We start from the raw sequence: 19291 nt of genomic DNA, 5'->3' as shown, positions 1-19291 counted from the left end.
ATTGCAGTGGGAGGTGTGGTGGAGCAAAGCTGCTTGGTTCCTGGTGTCCAGGAAACAGAGCAAGTAGCAGTGCCTGAGAGGAAGGGGCCAGAGATCAGATGTGACACTGACGTCGTGGTTCTATGACTTGCAAACACACCTAGAGTATGCTCAACCTCTCCCTAAGGCAGATCCCATAGCAAATCACATTACCCCTTCATGCTAACTGCAACACCCACCCCTGGGCAATACTGGACTGAAAACTTGAGCCAAATGACACCTCTCTTCTCATAAACTGTGGGATTTGTGTATTGTGACCAAAATCAGCAATGAATATCTGGCTGATACATCTACCATCCATATGTTTTTAGCAACAATCCTTCAAAACCAATGATATTTAGCAAACAGTACCTCAGAGCATCAGTTCTGGGGGTGAGATTACTTACATCTGAATTCAAGTTCTACCATTTTTTATATGAGAAAATGTCATCTTTCAGGGAAGTTACGCATTTTCTATGCATAGTTTTATCCATCAATATGATGTGTTCTATGTATTAGATGCTAGCCACACACCTGAAATTTGTTAGTCCAAATTGAGATGTGCTATGTGTATTAAAGTGTGTCACATTTGGAAGGCTCACTACTTCCCCCAAAGTAAGATATTCCATTAATAATTTTATGTTGGTTACATGCTGATATGATAATACTTTGAATATAGAGTTAAATGACACACTATTAAAATTTATCTCATCTGTTTATTTACTTTTTAATGCAGTGATTAGAAAAAAAATTTTTTTTGGGCCTTGTTTTTGTTAGTTGGCCAGGTTGTCCTCACATTCACAGCAATCCTCCTCCCTCAGGCTTCTGAGTGTTGGCAGTATATGTGTGCTCTACCATGCCTGGCCTGAAACTATTAGAAATTTAAAATTATTTGGTTTGCATCGCATTTCTCTTGGACATTGCTGATCTGTAGTGTAGAAATAATTCTGCCTGTTAGATATGCTTATTATGAGGATTAAATTAGCCTACATAAAATGCTTAAATATACCTGCCATATGATAATCTCTAAGAGAGGAGAATCAGAGGACAACTTGCCTAGGCAGAACTGTGGCTTGTGACAGGGAATGACAGGAGAGGTATGGATGGGTCTTTAGAGACTGTAGCCTCAGAGGCCCTGGGACACACTCAGTGGAGGCAGATATGTTGGTAGAGGACAGTGGCTGTCTGATGCTCCGAACTTGAGGACAGCAAAGGAGGTAGATAGTTACTTTTCTGGCTCCATTGTCTCTTTGCAAAAGTGCAGAACATGCTGCCTTTGTCACACACTTGTCTTAGAATCCTGGTTTCCTGCTTTTCTAATGCCTGCTGGAGTGGCTAAATTCTTCAGTCTCAAGTATGGGCGGGCTTTTCTGTGGGGCATATGGCAAAGTGCTGACATGCAGGGCACCTGGTTGTCACTTTTATGGACCTTCTGTCTTCTCACACTTCCCAGAGCCAGGGGTTTGTTCAGGACCGGGTTGAGTCCCTGAGTTTGTGCCCAGGATCAGGCTGCATTCCCTGCATCCTCCAGGCAAACCCCGCCTACTGCATGCCACCGCCTCCCTGCCCTCCTCAAGGACACAGCTGTGACCACCAGCCTCGGTCCCTGGGGAGCTGGGGTGGCCAGTGTGCCAGTGCCGAAAGACCGACAGAATTCAGTAAGATTTCCACACATTTATTTTATCACCCATCATTTCAGTGCACAGTGATCTGTGGGGATTAAACTTCCACATTGCCTGTGTGTACGGAAGGCAAAGGAGTGCCTGTCATTTCTTTTGGGGTTTATCACAGTGAATATGTCCATTTCATTAATAAATATTTTAAAATAGCCAACATAACTTTTTAAATTCATACAAATAAAGAGACTCTTTATTTCATAACATATTTTTAAAGTCCAAATTTGCCAGTTTGTAAAAGAACTGGCTATCATGCCATAAAACACATGCCACATAGAGAAAGGGGAGAACTGTGGGGTATCCCTTATAAAGTTAGTGGTCACCTTGGAATCTAAAAGATTCAGCATAAGGATGAGCTAACAGTGGTTCAGGAGCCAGTTCTCACCCCATGTGCCCAGGCCGGTGTTCCTGGTGTGGTCTGAGGCATCATTGCGTGGCCTGTTCTGTGCTTCTCCTCAGTTCTTGACAAAAATCAGTCACAGAAGTATAAATACTAATTCTTAGGTTGGCTAGTGAAATCCTTTCAAAAGTCTTATACCCACCCTCTCTGTGCACCCACTGCCCTCAAGAGAAGAAAGAAAAAAAAAAACAACAACAGGCTTTTATTCCCAGAATAGGCAATGTTTTGTAGAAATAGAGCCATACCTAAGGCTCTGTCAAAGGCTTTTTTTCTATACATTGAAAGTATTAAAAAAAAAAATGAGACCCTCTTGTATGGGTGGCTTTGTTTATGTTTTACTTGTCAGCAAGCACTAGCTTCTTCTTAGAGCAGCACTACTTTTACTGGGTTGAAGGGAATTGTGAGACGAGCAGGGAAATTAAGGCTGCCGTGTCACATGATGGAAATGTCATGGGATGACTGGAAGGGACACTGGCTGTGAGCCACATGGGCCTGAATCTAATCAACTGAAGCTTTTCTCAGCTTTTTACAAAACTCTTAAATACAGGTAAACATGTAAACACTGTGCTCTCAGAGAGCAAGTACGTAGGCATGACACATCACATCCCTTTTGGGGGAAGCTTTGAGCGAAATGTCACAGGTCAGCTTTTAAAACCATCCACCGGAGGCACTCTCAGGCTGTGGGGCGAACACCACATTGCACATGTCGGCATTCTCCTGGTGCAGGGGCAGCTCACAGCCGGCCAGGAGGCTTTCTCTTCGCTTCCGAGACACGTAGCCTCTGCCCGTGGACAGCCTCTCGTACTTTGTCTCAAATTGCCTGCGCAACCACAACATCAAGCACATTAATTCACCCCACACAACTTGTGTTTGTGTTCTTTATGTGCTCCTAAGGCTCCTACTCCAAGAGGCTCTCCAGAAAGGGGTCCAGTGCCAAGGACCCTGGTGCTGAGGAGGATGGTTTTCCTCATCTCCCTTCTCCTAAGCTAACAGGTACACGTCACATGTCAGGGAGTGAGTCTGACTTAGATTCCTGGGGATAAAGGCTGAATTCCTTTCATCTCTGTTCAGCTCCGCAGGCCTGGCTGTGCCTCCCACCCCTCATTCCAGAAGCCCAACTCAGGCCTCTGTTGAGAATGTAGCCAGAAATATGATACTGGGGGTGTGAATCAAACCAGTGAGCCACAATGTCCAGGCATTTTGACTATTGGAAGGTTGATTTTTCTTTTCTTTGTTAACAAAATTGTGTTTAAGGGAAGTTGGTTCTAGATATGTTAATGTAAGTTAGTGACAACTATAATCCACACATATTCTGTGAAAATCATATGTGTACTTACATTATTGATGCCTTCCTTATATGCATCATAAAATGTCAGCAAATTTAAAGAGCACTCAGCCATAGCCAGGCTATCATGAGACATGACATAAGAAGTGGCTTTCTATACCTTAGGATTAGAAAGTGTCAAGGAGACCTCAGCAGCTACTGTTGAAAAGGTAGTGCCACTGAGACTGAAAGCATCCTGTCTCTAGGACAGCAATGCTATCAATGATGGTTACAAGCACCAGAGGACACTTGTAAGTAGGGAGGTTGTAAAGTTACATGGGTAAAAAAGCAGATTTAGTTTTTAAGACCTTGAGTGTTCTACTAACATAGGTTGACAATTCTAAACTCAACTATGAGCCCAAACTTAAACCAAAGGTCAAGTTATTGTTGTACATGATTTATAAGAATTATACGTTCACTGGGCCCTTAGGCCATGGTAAATGGGCTGCCAGGTGTTTTGTTGGAACTTTCTGTACAACAGGCAACTGTGTGAAGACACAAGACAGCACATGGGCAATTCCCATAGGCAATCAAATCCCTTTGTTTCCTTGAAAAGTAATCTCTGCACTAAATATGATTTTATTCAGTGTCAAATGAACTAGTAATTGGATTTGTTTGGTATCCTAGGAGTTGGTTAATCTTAGTTTTAATCAATTATTTTTCTACTCTTTTAAAGAAAACTCATCTTTTACTTAGTTTCTGATTTGTTTTTTGCTTTGTTTTTTAATTCTAAAACTGAATACAGCTTTCTGCTAAGCTGGGTGCTGCCCTGGCCCCCACCCCCCAAATTCCATCTCACCTGAGCGGAGCATCAGCCTTGTCCATCTGCATGCAGACCAAGAATGGATACTGGGAGAATTGCACTGTGGAGACAAATTCTAGGCCAGCCTCGGACTCAGTCCTGGATTGCAGGCCAGCCTTCACGAAAGAGGAATCCACCGTGACATCTCCAGTCAATACCACAGCCACCCTAAGATTGAGGAAAACACCTGTCCATGTCACATTTCACTGGGCTGGTCTAACTGACACAATTTTATAGAGCCTCAATCTATGACATTGACAGCTAGAAGGAAACACTCAGAAATGCAAAGGTGACCCTAGTGTGCTCAGGCTTGTTGGATTCAGCTATCAGGCATGACACTGTCTGGCATGGTACCCAAAGCATACCTGGAAGCTCATTTGAAGACTGAGTTACCTTGAAAAGAAGTTTAGACTCACAAGATGATAATTGCTGTTACTAACAAGTTTCATGTTAACTATCTCTTTGGCTTTGAGATGTCTATTTCAATTCCATTCCATTATATTCCAGAGATATAAGAGTAGTTATTGAGACACTGGAAGAATTGTGCCCACAGAGGGGTATGCACAGCAGGCTCCCCAGAAGGGATAAGAAGGGGGTTTCCCCCTGTCATCCAGAGAACTGGTCAGATGGGACTGGGGCTTGAATTACAACAAAGAAGAAGGTTCAACTTTAGGGCTACTCTAAGTAATTCTTTACACCAAAGAAAAAAACTTTAAATCAATTATGGGAAATTACTCCTGTAATTAAATCTGAGTTACATGTTCATACTTTTTAAAAGAGGTACTGGGCTGTCAAGACAGCTCAGTGGATTTAGGCAAGTTCAGGGACCAGAGTTGAATCCCCCATACCATATGCCATGCTGGCCCTGCCCCTGGGCACACCGAGCCAGCCACCTAGTCCAGGCGTGGTAGTGCATACCTAAAATCCCATCACTAAGAAGGCTGAAAACAGGAGGATCATTATGAATCTGAGCTGGGTAGTGAGACACTGTATCAAATACATTAAAAAAATAAAATAAAATAAAAAACAAAAGAGGTACTGATTTTCACTACACAAATTAAAAACTCCTTTGTTGTTTTTGAAAGAATTAAAGTAAGGCAGATGTTGTTTTAATCCCTGAATCTCTTATAGTATATTCTAATGCCTTCTGGTCAGCAAAAGATTAACAGTTTGTCTTTAAATGAATGAATGAATAATGAGATGGAAGATAGATTAGTTGTAATATGGATACTAGCAAATTCCTGAGGATATTGTGTTGTTTTATTTTTTTTTATTTTAAGGAAGAGTCTACAGGGTGTTCAGGGTCTCACTACTAGATCAAACTTATAGTGATCCGCCTGCTTACAGCCTCTCAAGAGCTGAGATTACAAGTGTGCGCCACCATGCCCAGTCCAATTGCCATTTCAGTGCGCCCTGGGGGCAGGGCTGGCATGGCAGGCCTGGGGATTGAAACTCTGGCCCCTGAACAAGCTGAGCTATTTGACCAGACCTATTGTGCTGATTTTTTTGGCTACTGTTGTTCATTTCTTCTCCAAATTATATTCAAAATTCTATAAGTTCATGATTATATTGAATCCTCAAAACAATTTAGAGAAATTTCCATCCAGAAAATAATTAGAAAAGAGAAGAAAGGAAGTATAGGCACTGGAAAGCTTCAAATTTATTACTGATTCTGATGTCTAATGCCATTTCTCATTTTTTGTTCATTTTAGCACTACTATGTGTAATCTTTCACATTAAATATGCTACCTTTTGAGTGCATGTTGGTTCACAGGTAAATTTTTTTTAATGTATTGACAGGGTCTCACTATGCAGCTTGGACTCATAGTGATCCTCCTGTTTTCAGCTTTCCCAGTGCTGGGATTACAGGCTTGTGCCACTACACCTAAACTCTGTGATCGGCTCAGCCTGCCCGGGGTTTTGTAGGGGTGCTGGCATGGCATGAGGTACTGGGATTGAACCCTGCAGTCCCTCTGCTTGCCTAAGCAGGTGCTTTAGTCCACTGAGCTATCTTGCTGGCCCTCACACGTAGTTGAAAATAAGTAAAAAGTTAAATTTTCATACTATATTTTTAAATATCCAAAAGATTAAAAAATTACATTTTCTTTTCTTCAGTTTTACAAGAAAAAAATTAGTTTCATTATCTCTAGTTCAGAGATGTTGATTTATGTTCAAAGTAAAGCATTTTAATTGGATTGGATTAGAAAACTAAAGAGGCTCAGAAAAAGGAATGCTGAGGAAAATACACAAGAACTCCAAATATTTAAGGTTTTCATTCTGCACAGATGAGATTCTCAAGACAGCAAAAGAGGAAAGGCTTTAAACCCCAACAGTAGGTTAATAAATTAGCTTCAAAGTAAAATTTCCTGCTAGCACTGTTCACCACTAAAATGAGCTACCAAGAGAAGATGAGCCAAACTCCTCACTCTTTCGCCCAACGTTTATTCCTATCTCTGAAAACAGGAAGATTCTCAGTGGACTTGTTGTAAATGACTAAGATGTTCCTAAGAAGCTATGTTGGAATGGCTTCCATGGTCACTTCCAACTCTGTGATTTCATAACTACAAATAAAAATGATGGACTTTGAAAAGCCCAAAGGTTAAACAGTGCCCAGAGCATTTCTCTGTAGTTCTATATAGAGTATTGAACATGATACACTTACCGATTTTTCACTCGGGTTTTAGACTCACGATACCACAGACTAAACTCCATTGCTCCTGAAATGTCAATAGCTAGACCACCCTGGACTTCTATGTTGGCCTTTAGTCCTGATTGCAATTGAAGCTCCTAGAGAAAAAAGAACACAGTAAGTACAGTGCAGTTAATATGGATATACCAATGACTTGGGTTGACATAGGAGCTTTTCACTGGGTTTGGATAATTGTCCTCATCTTAATCAGCAGAAGCAGACTCTGCTAATTTGCTAAGTTAATAAGACACAACAGAAATGAAGGCACCATTGCGAAGAGCACTTTCCTTCAGTCATTGTAGGGCAAAAGGTCCTGGATGTCTGGTCCTCTGAGCAGTAGCATCAGCACCAACAGGAATCTCCTTGTTCCAAGTGCAGGTTCAGAGGCCTGCCAATGCCTACCAAGGACTGGCCCAGCAATTTATGCTCTTGTGGGTCCTCTTATGATATAGATTCTTCTAAAGTGGAGAACCATAGTACCACAGAAAATGAGGGCACCTCTACCTGAGATTCCCCTGAGACTTTTATTTCGCAGGTGTAGGTTGGACATGGCAGTCCTTCAGTGCTCCTCAAGTACCAACCACTGCATCCTTCCGACGATGGCAGCCCAGTGACCTTTGGTGCAGTGTACAAATTCCAGAAACTGCCCATACCAGAGCAGGAGAGCAAGGCAAGCATTTACCTAAGCCTTGCACCCTGCCCTCTGACATCTGAATGATTACCACTTAATGATCACATCCAACACAAACTTAACCACACTTTTCAGAAGCACAGGAATCAATAACAGACATGGTCCATCCTGAGAAATTTTAGAGTTGTCTGAAACTCATTGCTGTGCACTGTCTGCCTCCATTTTTAGCCTTAAGGCCTTGCATTTTCTAGCTATGGTAGGTAGGATGATATTGGTCAAAAGCATTTTCACTGAATTGAAATTAGATGGCCTAGGGACAAAGTTAAGAGTGATAATAATTCTGTGGAAAAGTTCAGCATCTTAGTTTTAATATTCTCCCAAAGATAATAAGTTCCTGGCAACTGGCAGCATGATTAACTTCTTTATGCAACTGTCCTACTCAGATAGAATGAGCCCTACACTTGCCATGTACAAAGGGCATGATTTCACTTTCCAGAAGAGACAGTGTTGGACTTCCTGAATTCCAGAGAGCATGGCTGAGAATCTCAGACACACAGCTTGGAAGCAGTCATACAAACAGATGTGGCAGTGGCACGACTTTACTTTCATTCTGAAGGACATTCAGGTTGAGCTGGAATTACAGAGACAAGGGGGCTCTCAGTGCAATGCCCAGCACCCATTAGGAGGCACCACTAAGGACGCTGAGAGTCACATGCAATACAGAAGAGAAATGTAGCTGCCATAGGACAAACAGACTGTGTTATGGATCACAGCTAATGTGAAGAAGCACAGCTTATCCTGAGAAAACCATGGCAAGCATGCCCCGATGTGTACTCATAACAGGGCCAAAACAATGAGAGGCTGCATGTGCATTGCAATGGGAACTGTGTGCCCAACCTCTCCTCACTTCCCAACCTGAAAATCATAATCATGGAAGAATCATCGAGGATCTGAGATGTAGGCCTTAACTTTCTCATGGATAAAATATTAAGTAGATGCCAAAATATGGTGAGTACCACAAAAAGTGCATTTTATAGTATCAGACAATATATCTTTGTAAGCATATAGTATTTCCATTGCAAAGTGATTTTGAGGAGCACTTTGACTTTCTGGGAAGATTCCTTTTCTTTAAGTAAAGAGAGCTTGGGAAAAATTTATATGAAGCTGCAAAAGAATTTTCTAGGGCTGGTCAAATATCTCAGTGGATTAAAGCACCTGCAATCAGGCACAGGGGCTGGGGGTTTGATCCCTGGGCCTGCTGTGCCCCCCAGGGCACGCTAACACAGTGATTGAGACTGGGCATGGTGGTGTGCACCTATAATCCCAGCACTTGGGAGGCTGTAAACAGGAGATTCACTATGAATCTGATCTAGCAGTGAGACCTTGAATACCCTGTAGACCCTTCCCTAAAATATGGAAAAAAATAAAGGAATTTCTTGTACCACCTTATAGAGATAGACCACTGACCTATGTAGATGAATGAGTTGCTCTTTCCCTTATAAAAAGAACTAAAACACATAGCACAGTGGTTTTAATTTTTGAGAGGCATAAATTTAAATTTTTAAAGCACTTACTTTATGCCTAACATTATTCATTGTGTAATTCATCAATCCTCATATCAATCTTCCATGCTAGACATTATATTTGAAGATTGAAAGGAAAAATAGCATTTAGAGAATACATAAAGAGTTGGAATAAATAATCAGACAGTTTCCAAATGATCTTTCTATAATGTGTGACCAAAGTATATGGTGAAAGTTTAGCTTAAAATATTTATTACAGCAAAGACATGTTCCCATTAATCCCCTTTAAAGTACTTCCTCTACCTTTGAATATACTTATCCCATCACTTGTGACTCTTACTGAAGCAATTCTAGAAGTTCTCTTTTATGAGAGGCTTTATGAAGTGTGATTAAAAAAAATAGGGAATGCTGCTTCTGGGGGGCGAGGATAGATAGATAGATAGATAGATAGATAGATAGATAGATAGATGGATGGATGGATGGATGGATGGATGGATGGATGGATGGATAGATAGATAGATAGACAGATAGATAGATAGAGAAATTCCATGAACTCCATCTTCCCCAGGGCTCTGCCAGCCCACCGTGGCCAGCATTTCCTTCCACAGCAGCTGGGGACCTCGAGCACATCTGCCTGAAGCATGGGTGGCTACTAGAGCTCGTTTGTGTGGTAGCGTCATATCTTCCCCAACACTTCCAGTGAGACACACAGAAACTGGCTATATGTAACAGTCAGGCAACAATGTTCCTCATAACGATGCCTTGCCACAAGTGCCCCGCTAATTAATAGGAAAACCACATAAGAGCATCTAAATCAGGGATGGCAAGATGCAGCCTGCACAGCAGTCTGGCCCGAGCTCTTTTTATAAGTAAAATTTCCAAAGACTTGCAGGTTGCTCCCCCTACAGAAGCGGAGTAAAGTGCTGCACAGAAACCATGGAGTCTGAAAGACTCTTCCTTTGAATATACTTATCCCTTCACTTTTTCTACTTTCTGAAGAAATTCTAGAAATTCTCTTTTGTGAGAGTCTTTATGAAGTGCTGCCCTTTACAGAACCAGTCTGCCAGACCAGATTTAGGCTATGAATATATTTGCATATATATTATATTTGCATCCAGTTTTTCACCCTATCTAAACCACTGAGCACTGTTCAAAGGTAGCTGAGCACATGCAGGTGGTGCTACCCTGTGCCTTCAAATGAGGACCATTCATCTGTGTACTCAGGCTGATGCTAGAGGTCTTCTACATTAATAGCAGAATAGGATCATGTAGTGGGTGCAGACTTCTGATATAATTTGAGAACTATTTGTTATGTGTGTCTTAAGGGTTAAAGGATTGAGAACCACTGCTCCTTTGTGGCCTTGTCTTGGTTTGTATGAACAGGAACACATTTCCATTTGCAGTGTCTACTCTTGTGGCAAAGCTACATTGACCAGCTTCCCTGGCAGCTAGAGGCAGCCATGTGACACAGATTTTGCCAATAATGTTCCAGACAAGGTTTCCAAAAGAGTTAGACTTTCCCCTCCCCTTTTTCTTCCCTAGGATGAGGAGGCAGTGCTGGAAATGGAGTGGTCATGTTGTCACAAGGCCATGATGTCTGGAGATCTAATGTCCCAAGAAGAGTCATGGAGTTGAAGGGAAAAAAGCTCAAATTCTGATATTTTAGGGTGTCCATATTAGCCCTGGACTACATATTTTGACATATTTATTATGTGACACAAATTAAACTACTTGGTTAAGCCACTGTTAATTTTTTTGTCTTTGTTATCTACATCTATGCTGAACTGATATAAGAAATAGTAGAGAATTAATAATACTTAATTATAGCTTGCATTTAGAAATCTAAAACCACCATTTCTTGTATCTTGGTCACTTGAAACTTAGTGCACAAAAGACAGCATTGCCAGTCCTTTGCACAGTATAGTAACACCTGGGAGAAGGAAAACTGAAAACTATTCTTAAGTAAGAGGTCCAAGTAAGAGCAAGTACTCCTGCTTTCTTAGAATGAATGCATCTTTTAAGATTCTACAAGGATGAGAATTTGGGGCAGAGTCTCAGTGAAACTCCTGAAGACACATGGCTGGTATCACTGCTTGTCTGCCCTGCACTAATCTGACAGAGTCAAAATAACACACTGGATGGGTCTTTGTTGTTGTTTTCAAGTGTCACCAGTGACTTAAAGAAGTCATGTGGCCTGGCTTCTGCCACCCAAGCCCTGTGTCCAGTGAAAACCAAGTAAGGCAGAAGTATCACTTTGCTCCACACTCTCCCAACTCCTGTTCTATTCACTAGCATCTGCATATATTTGCCTCCCAGTAAGGAGATCCTCTAATCAGTTAACAAATGAGGAAGGAAATGCTGTTTATCCATAGCAAAGGAAAACAGGCAACAGTACCAAGATGCTAGGAAGGTGAGCACCAAGATAAGCTAACTTCACCTTGCATCATCCCGGCATGGAGCACATTTTAAGGACTAATAAATACATTCAGACAGAATGCAATACCTGAGAATGGTCTATTAGTAGAATAAGTCCTTTCACCACACTGACAGGGTCACTAGTTGCAGACAGCATTTTAGACATCAAATCACTGTAACCATTGAAGAATGTGACAGGTCTGAGCTGAACATCAAAGAGGATGGCAGACAGGCCAGCATAGGAGTCCAGGTTCTCCTCACCCTCATCGGGAGTGGCTGCAATCAAGCCCTCCAGCCCTTGGGCTTCGATGACCACCTAGGGGGAAACATGAGAATTTAGAAATTGTTGTGACACATGGTCTTGCCTGCCCTGAGTCATGCCAGAGTTCTGGGACTTTTCAAGGGGTTAAAACTTAAGGTGTCTGCAGCTGCTAGACAGAACCAAAACCCAAATCACACCAAAATTTTTATGCCTGAATAGAAAGCAAGTTAATTTTCCCACTTTTTAGGTACAGATGATTTCATCATTCTCTAGGTGAGAAAATGAAAAATGCCCCAAGCTTTATCAGCCAGTAAATGGCAGAGGAGGAGACAAAACCTTGCACTGTGCCTACTTAGACCAGGAGCTTTCTGCCCCATGGTGCTGTCCTGGAGTCAGTGGCCCCAGGGCTCTCACAAAGAATGGATCTGCTATTTCAGGACACTCTGAGAGATGGTGAAGAGGTTTGCATTGTTTTAAGACTGTTGCTATCAGAGGGTTCAGGATTCTCTGCACCTGTCCAGGTCAAACTCCTCTTTCTATAAAAAGAAAAATGATAACAAGCGCCATGGTGGACACCACAAGAAGCCCACATCCTGCCTTTTACCACACACAGGAACATTGCACATTTCCTGTGCACTGTACCCAGCCCTTAACCACAGGGTGCTTGACATTTCAGAGCATGTATCCAAAAACAGATAACAAGTTCTGGGGACAGAAGCATCCTGATTGCAGCACTACCAAAGGAGGCCATGACTTTCCATTGATGAGAGCTCAAATTTCTCTAGCACAGGATGACTCTGTAAAGTTCAGAGACTTCAATTACACAAAAGGTTAGAATGTGTTAGTCATACAAATTAAAAAGAACATATATTTCCTAATAAGGAAACTTTATGGATCATCACCTAATTTTTGATAGAACTACTGGAACAGACATCAGCGAGCTGTCAAATGTCTGCCCTTTATTCTGTCTCCTTGCAGCACTGAAGCCATCTAGGCTGGCTCTTTAGAGAGGTGTATTCTTTTATGCAGTTTCTTTTATGGGGATCCAGTTTCTTTGGAGACACCCCAAATGGTAAATATGTCACAGAACTAAATACCTGGGATCCCTAAGGAATATCTCTGTGCATAAGAATAAAATGTGATGAAATGTTTAAGTGAGAGATAGACAGTGACATTCCAATTTTGAAAAGAAAGGTTATGCCCAGCAAGCTAGGCAGATCAGATTATTTAGGTTTTCAATATGAAGTCTTCTCTGGGATCATAAGCCATGCAGCCTCTTGCAGCAGAAGGAATCATGGGCAACATATGACAGAAGCCACTGTTAATTTACACCTACAGAGCCACCATCCATATACGTGTGCATATATGCCACCTTAGGCTGATTTCTTACATCCTTTGTTAAGCAAAATCCATAGGAAATGGTTACCTGGCTACCATGGAGATCAGCCTTCCCGATATACTGAAAGACATTCAGGTTACTTCTCCTCAGAATACCAGAACCGGAGTAAAGGATGTCAAGGCTGTAAGTGGATGCCGAGTGGGGGCTACCTAACAACAAAACAGCTGTGTCACTCACCCGCAGTTCCACTGAGCCCACTGGGGAGGGGCAGGAGGAGAACCCTTCCTCAGGTTACGTACGGTCTATGTAGCCGGTGAAGGCAGAAGAGGATCCAATCTTGGAGAATCGGTCATAATTGTGAGCGACCATTTCCTTGAGAACTTGGCGAACAATTTTGCTGCAATATGTACAAAAAAAAGCTGCACATCCGTTGTAATGGTTCTTTCCAGATCAACTTTGGAAAGAAACCAAATTCTTAGTGAAAACAAGAAGGGGCCAAATTTTCCTCATGCCATCCTGAGACAGGAGAAGGTGCCAGCTGTACATCAGCACCATAACGAGATCTTTCTTTTTCTTTCCTCAAATATCTGCAGGCAGCTTGATACCAAAATGCCAAGGCAAGGATGCCAGCTGTGACAAGCTTTAGCTGACTGGAGGCTGCACCTCAGGAGCTGAAGACACATGGGCTTTGAGGCACTGGAGTGCTGCTGAGGAGTCACCCCTTTTAAGGAAAGGTGCCCCAAACCAGGAGGTGGCGTGGTGTTTCTTCAAACATTTTTCTGCATCTTCTAATGTTATCATTAGCTAAAGATATATGACAGTCAAATTCTAGGATTTCATATATATATAGTTTCAGTTATACAAACTGCTCACTCAAACCCAGAAAGGAACAACTGTCTCCTCTAAGTAGTCTTAATCTTTACCCTATTCCTCTGTCTTGTCTTTGCATTGAAAGTTGAGATCTTTCCACTTCTCATTATGTAAGCCTAATAAATGACAGTAATGTAATGAAACAGAAATAATCAAATAAGTAAACCGAACCTAGGTCTAAGAAAGAACATTTTATAAGCCCTTCACCCACATGTCTGCTTTGTTCTACTGACTTCTGTTCCTTTAGTCTTTTTAGCTTTCTTTCCCTTGGGGTCAAGCTTTCACTGTCCTGTTTCTCACCCTCCTCCACTTCTATTCTCCTTTTCTATAGTGAAGGAGCAAATGTGAACTTCAGCGCTCCATGTGCACCAGAGGAAGTGTGGATTCCTCCTCTGGCTTCTGAGTCTGGTGAGGAGGAGCTTTTGGGTATCCATGGACTTGAGTGCAGAGACGGAGTTGGTAAGAGTGACCTGCCCTTCATGTGGGCCCCCTTCAAGGCCTAACTCACAGGACAGATACATTGACACCCTGCTAAATGAGGTTTCAGATTCCTCCCATCTGGAAAGTTAAAATGAGAGACATATGATGTGGACTTATAGCATTCTATGGTGCTATTTATAAATGCAGTCCCATTGAAAATGTAATTCAATTCAATTTAAAAAATTGCTAACATTAACAATAGCTCTGCCTTGGTTCATGAACTTCATTCGTTCCATGATTTTTAGAAAGATGGCTATGGTCCTGTTCGTCACCTGATGAAGAGTTCTCAAAGGGAAGCAAAATTTTGCCAAATGCTTCTGTTTACAAACCAAATTACTCACAAAAAGAAGCGTTCATGAACCGAGGCATTACTTTCTATAACTACCAGACTGAATGGGATCCCAAGAGTAGAGGTCTTAGCCAAAGTTCCAAGCCATAAGTAGCCAAAGTGACACTGTTTTATCCAGTTTACTAAGTGGCCTTCTTGAGGGAAATTTGTCACCAGTTTTATGCAGCACAAACCACCTTATTATGTAGCAAACAGAGGGGACATGGGATGTACCATACCTTGCAGGCATTTCAAAACGTAGAATGTCTTGAATCATGGCAAGCATATATTTATTCATTTCTTTGGGAAGCTCCCCAATAGAAAGCAGGATGTTTTTTATGTCCATGTAGGATGGATTGTTCTTTAAAATGACAGCTGCTGCGGCAGTACGTACAGTTTTTTCATGAACTTTGCGGTTCTGATGATATATTCTGTTCAAGGTCTTCTTTACCTGTTTATAAGATGTTCAAATTTAGTGCAATCTAGATTTTAAGAACTGATATTGTAGCAGCAGTAGTGGGTATTTATAATGACATGGATGTGTCACTGTTTTCCAGGGTCTGTTGCCATGTTAGAGTCATGTGACTAGACCATAAACACAACCTGCGTGGGTCACCTCTAGATAGAGACAATTGAGAGCTGGAGTGCTTTTCCCAGTGAATGTGCAGGCGTACACACACCTCTCATATTAAACACAGCATGAAAAATAAACTTCTGATGGCCTGCTGAGCTTCTGAGGTTCACTTGTCACTGAGGTGGAGCCTGATCTCCCCTACATCTGTGGGATTTCACAGACACTTCTGCCATGTGGCAATCTGGGGAGAGAAGGCTCTATGAGCGGAGATGCCCTTATAAGAGAAGCCCTTATATCACACAATTTCTCTCTTCTTTTTAGAATGAATATTCCTGATTTTTAGAAAGGCTTTAAGTTTACAGAGAAACTGAGTGGGCAGCACAACCTCTCCTGGGGCTGCATCCTGTGCCGTGGTTGTTGGGGTCTGTATGTGGTGAATGTGCTTCTCAGAGGCTCCTGTGTGGGAAGCTTGGTCCCTAGTGTGAAAAGAACCCTTGAGAACATAGGCCTTGTGGAGGAAAATCAGGTGCTGGGAGCATCACTCTCAGGAAGAGTCAGTTCTATAGGCCTGATTAGTGCTTCTAAAAGTGGGTTGTGGAGGGGAGCATGACACCCCCATATTTATTCCATAAGCACCATCATCCATCCTTGCCTGTATTTCCGGCCATTTGATTTCACTTTCATAAGAGGACATCAGCACTGTGCTTGCTATAACCTCTAGAACTCTAAATAAACATCTTTATATATAAACTACTCAGTCCCAGTTGTTCTGTTATAGCAGCAGAAACCAGACTGCGATAAACATCTGTAGTATATCTGCCACATTTGATGAATCTAGTTGGCACACAGCTATCAGTCATAGGGCTATTACAGCTTGTTTCCTAAACAAGGCACAATGCAAAAGAAAACACAACCTAATAATTACATGCTGCGGCCACAAGTAATTTTAGTGATGACTAGCACTGCCTAACCATATGTAATGCGTAAGATTCTATAGCAGGCATTTATAAATATTTCTTTCAGTTGTACTTCCTTCTGCCTTTTTCTGTCTCCCTCAAATCTCAGTCTTGTTCTCCAGCATGTAGGAGCTAAGTAACTCACTCAAGAACAACAAGGAAAAGGTATCCAGAATTTACTCCTAAGTCTGTGTTTTCAAAAACCTATACTTCTGACCATCATGCTTTATAGCCAGTTAACTAAGTAATGGTCACAAAAAGCTGTCACAGGGCAAGTGATTGAGTGAAAAAAAAAAATCCAAAACATTTGCAGTGTTAAGTGCTCTTCACAGAAAGTTTATCTTGAGGTTTAAAACATCCTCTGCTCTATGAAAATTTTAATTTAGTTGGCTTCCTAAAAATGTAGTTATATGAATAAACAAGATAATCCTTAAACCAGGATATTTACTAAATATTGAAAAGTTTAGCAACATCGTAAAACTTGCAATAGGAAACATATTTCTGAAAAAACTTGTTTCTTAGAATAAGATAATATGCTTCACTATTTACGCTTCAGGACATAAAACATCATTCCGAGTGTGAGGCACTTTACAATGGCTTTAAGTATAATCTAAGAGTTATCTCTAAGAGGACAAAGAAGTCACTGGGGAGAGTACAGACTTGGGAGGAGCTTGCCCTTGACTGTTCCTTTCGCCAGTATCCCTGGAGAGGCTACCTCATCGGTGATGAAGGGGACATCGTATCTCTGGAGAGTGGTGGTGGCCAGATGGCTGATGGGCCCTTCCCCAGCCTCTGCGTACTTCAGCAGCAGCGGGACACCCTCTGGAAGGAGAGCATTCTTCAGGGCCAGCAGGTACATCATGGTGTCCTCTTTCTTTGCTGGCTTTTCAAGTCCTCCAAGGATTAACTTCTTGGCTTCCACTACTGCCTAAAATATCACACATTTAATATATGTACCTATGCACAAACTTAAACTTGGACAAGAAAACAACAAAATCTTCGGAAAACTTTTGCAGAAGTTTTGCATTGGTTGCCTGGCTGAAACAAATACATTTGAACAAGACCTTATATTTTTTTTTTTTAAAAAAAAACTGTGTAGAGTAGCACCTTAAGAAGCACTGAAAATTGTTTGAATAGGCATATTTCATTTTGAATGCATTCTGAATGTATAAATTCTTTTTAAAAATTCCTTTTTGAATAATTATTTAAAAAACTTCCCATTCACTGAATTTCTGGACATCTCCACACAATTTTTAAATAACAATTTCAGCAAAAGTCCTTAGAACCCAACACAATGCCCAGTTGTTTTAAAAGTATTTTCTCCATTTGACTGCAAATTTAATTGATACTGCCTCATAGCTCAAAAATATTTTCAGTGCCTTCTGTTTGGCAAGACCTTTGCTGGGTTCTTTTCAAATATGTTCTGCAACTAGAAAAGGACTATATCCTGACCCAGGCAAAGAAAGAGAAAAAGGAAAGAAAAAAGAAATAGGAGACAAGTTAATAATTTAGTACAAAAAAAAAAATGAGAAATAAGGGCATTCAAATTCTGGCTTTATCTTTCCCACTACATATGTGGGTTTGTTTCCTCTTTTAAATGAAAGATTCTGGGCTGCTATTCAGCTACAGAATTTATGAACTCTGAAATTGAGAGTCAAGAAAACACACACACACACACACACACACACACACACACACACACACACCCCGCCTATGTACTTCAGTGGAGCCGTACAGTTCTAAAAGTAATAAAATATACTCAAGAAATAAAGTTAAAATTAGATTAGCCAGAATGTAAAATTACAAAATTTAATTTCAACCATAGACTAACAGACACAAATGTATATCAATCTGAGAATATAACTAAACAGAAAAGGATAAAAAAGAGTTAACTCCAGCAACTTTTGAGCATACAATTCAGCTTATAGGCTCTGTGGATGGAAAGACCCTAAGAGCAGAAAGAGATGCAAGGACGACTTGAGCTTCACTTCATCTTTGTAGTGATACTGGTGTAGCCCTTCCAAGAGTGCTCTGCACGTGCTTTAGATGGATCAAATGAATCAATATATTGATGCTCTTGAAGACAAGGGTTCTCCCCACGAGGTGGGAGACAATTATAGCAAACTGTCAGACAAAGGACTCCTATCTAGAATATGTAAGGAATTTAAAAAATTAGGCCTCCAAAACCTCAACACAAAAATGGGCATCTGAGATGAATATGCTTCACAAATGAAGAGATACAAATGGCAAATAAATATATGAAAAAGTGTTCAACATCATTGGTCATTCAAGAGATGCAAATTAAAACAACGCTGAGATACTGTCTTACACCAGAAAGGATTATCATCAAGTCAACCCATAACAAATGCTGGAGAGGATGTGGGGGAAAAGGAACCCTTCTCCACTGTTGGTGGGAGCACAGGCTGGTACAACAACAATGGAAATCAGTGTGGAGATTCCTCAGAAAGCTAGGATTGGAGGTCCCACTCACAGTCACCTATTCCCCTCCTAGGTATCTTTCCAGAAGAACTGAAATTATCATACCACAGTGATACATGTGCACCTATGTTTATAACAACACAATTTGTCATAGCTAAATCTTGGAAACAACCCAAATTCCCATCAACTGAGGAATGAATAAAAAAGATCTGAAATTTTTATACAATGGAGTATTATTCAGCTACAAAAAAGACAAATTCGAGGCTTTTGCAGATAAATGGATGCAGCTAGAAACTATATTGTTAAGTGAAATAAATCAGATCCTCATGTTCAAACATCATATTATTTCTCTTGTGTGAGAACCTAAAAGAGTAATGAAAATCTAAAAGTATAACTGATACTGTGAAAGGGAAATAAATTTTCAATGGGGAGGAAAAACTAGGATGAGGAAAAGGACAAAAGAAAGAAGGGAAAAAGATATGTTTATGTATATATGCAAAATAGTTTGGATAATTGTATTGTCAGTTGTCTGCTGGTCTTTTTTAAATGTAGTTTTGTCCCGCCC

At 41.0% G+C, this 19291-nt stretch overlaps 1 protein-coding gene across 1 annotated transcript in view; it reads right to left on the bottom strand.

The window, feature by feature from the left end:
- Nucleotides 1–1677: 1677 nt before the first annotated feature.
- Nucleotides 1678–19291, bottom strand: part of Mttp (microsomal triglyceride transfer protein) — a 57557-nt gene continuing 39943 nt past the window's right edge. Inside the window, exons 11-18 of the mRNA XM_004643703.2 lie at nucleotides 17003–17215; nucleotides 14997–15208; nucleotides 13379–13476; nucleotides 13167–13288; nucleotides 11567–11794; nucleotides 6883–7007; nucleotides 4218–4388; nucleotides 1678–2914 (exon numbers count right to left, since the gene is read on the bottom strand). Coding sequence (XP_004643760.1) covers nucleotides 2743–2914; nucleotides 4218–4388; nucleotides 6883–7007; nucleotides 11567–11794; nucleotides 13167–13288; nucleotides 13379–13476; nucleotides 14997–15208; nucleotides 17003–17215 — 1341 coding nt within the window. The 3' untranslated portion in view covers nucleotides 1678–2742. The remainder of the gene's footprint in view (nucleotides 2915–4217; nucleotides 4389–6882; nucleotides 7008–11566; nucleotides 11795–13166; nucleotides 13289–13378; nucleotides 13477–14996; nucleotides 15209–17002; nucleotides 17216–19291) is intronic.

Source organism: Octodon degus, unplaced genomic scaffold (genome assembly GCF_000260255.1).
Source record: "Octodon degus isolate 3935 unplaced genomic scaffold, OctDeg1.0 scaffold00183, whole genome shotgun sequence".
Classification (NCBI taxonomy): domain Eukaryota; kingdom Metazoa; phylum Chordata; class Mammalia; order Rodentia; family Octodontidae; genus Octodon; species Octodon degus.
Note: the sequence above shows the minus strand (reverse complement) of the source record. Positions and strands in the feature narration are given on the sequence as shown.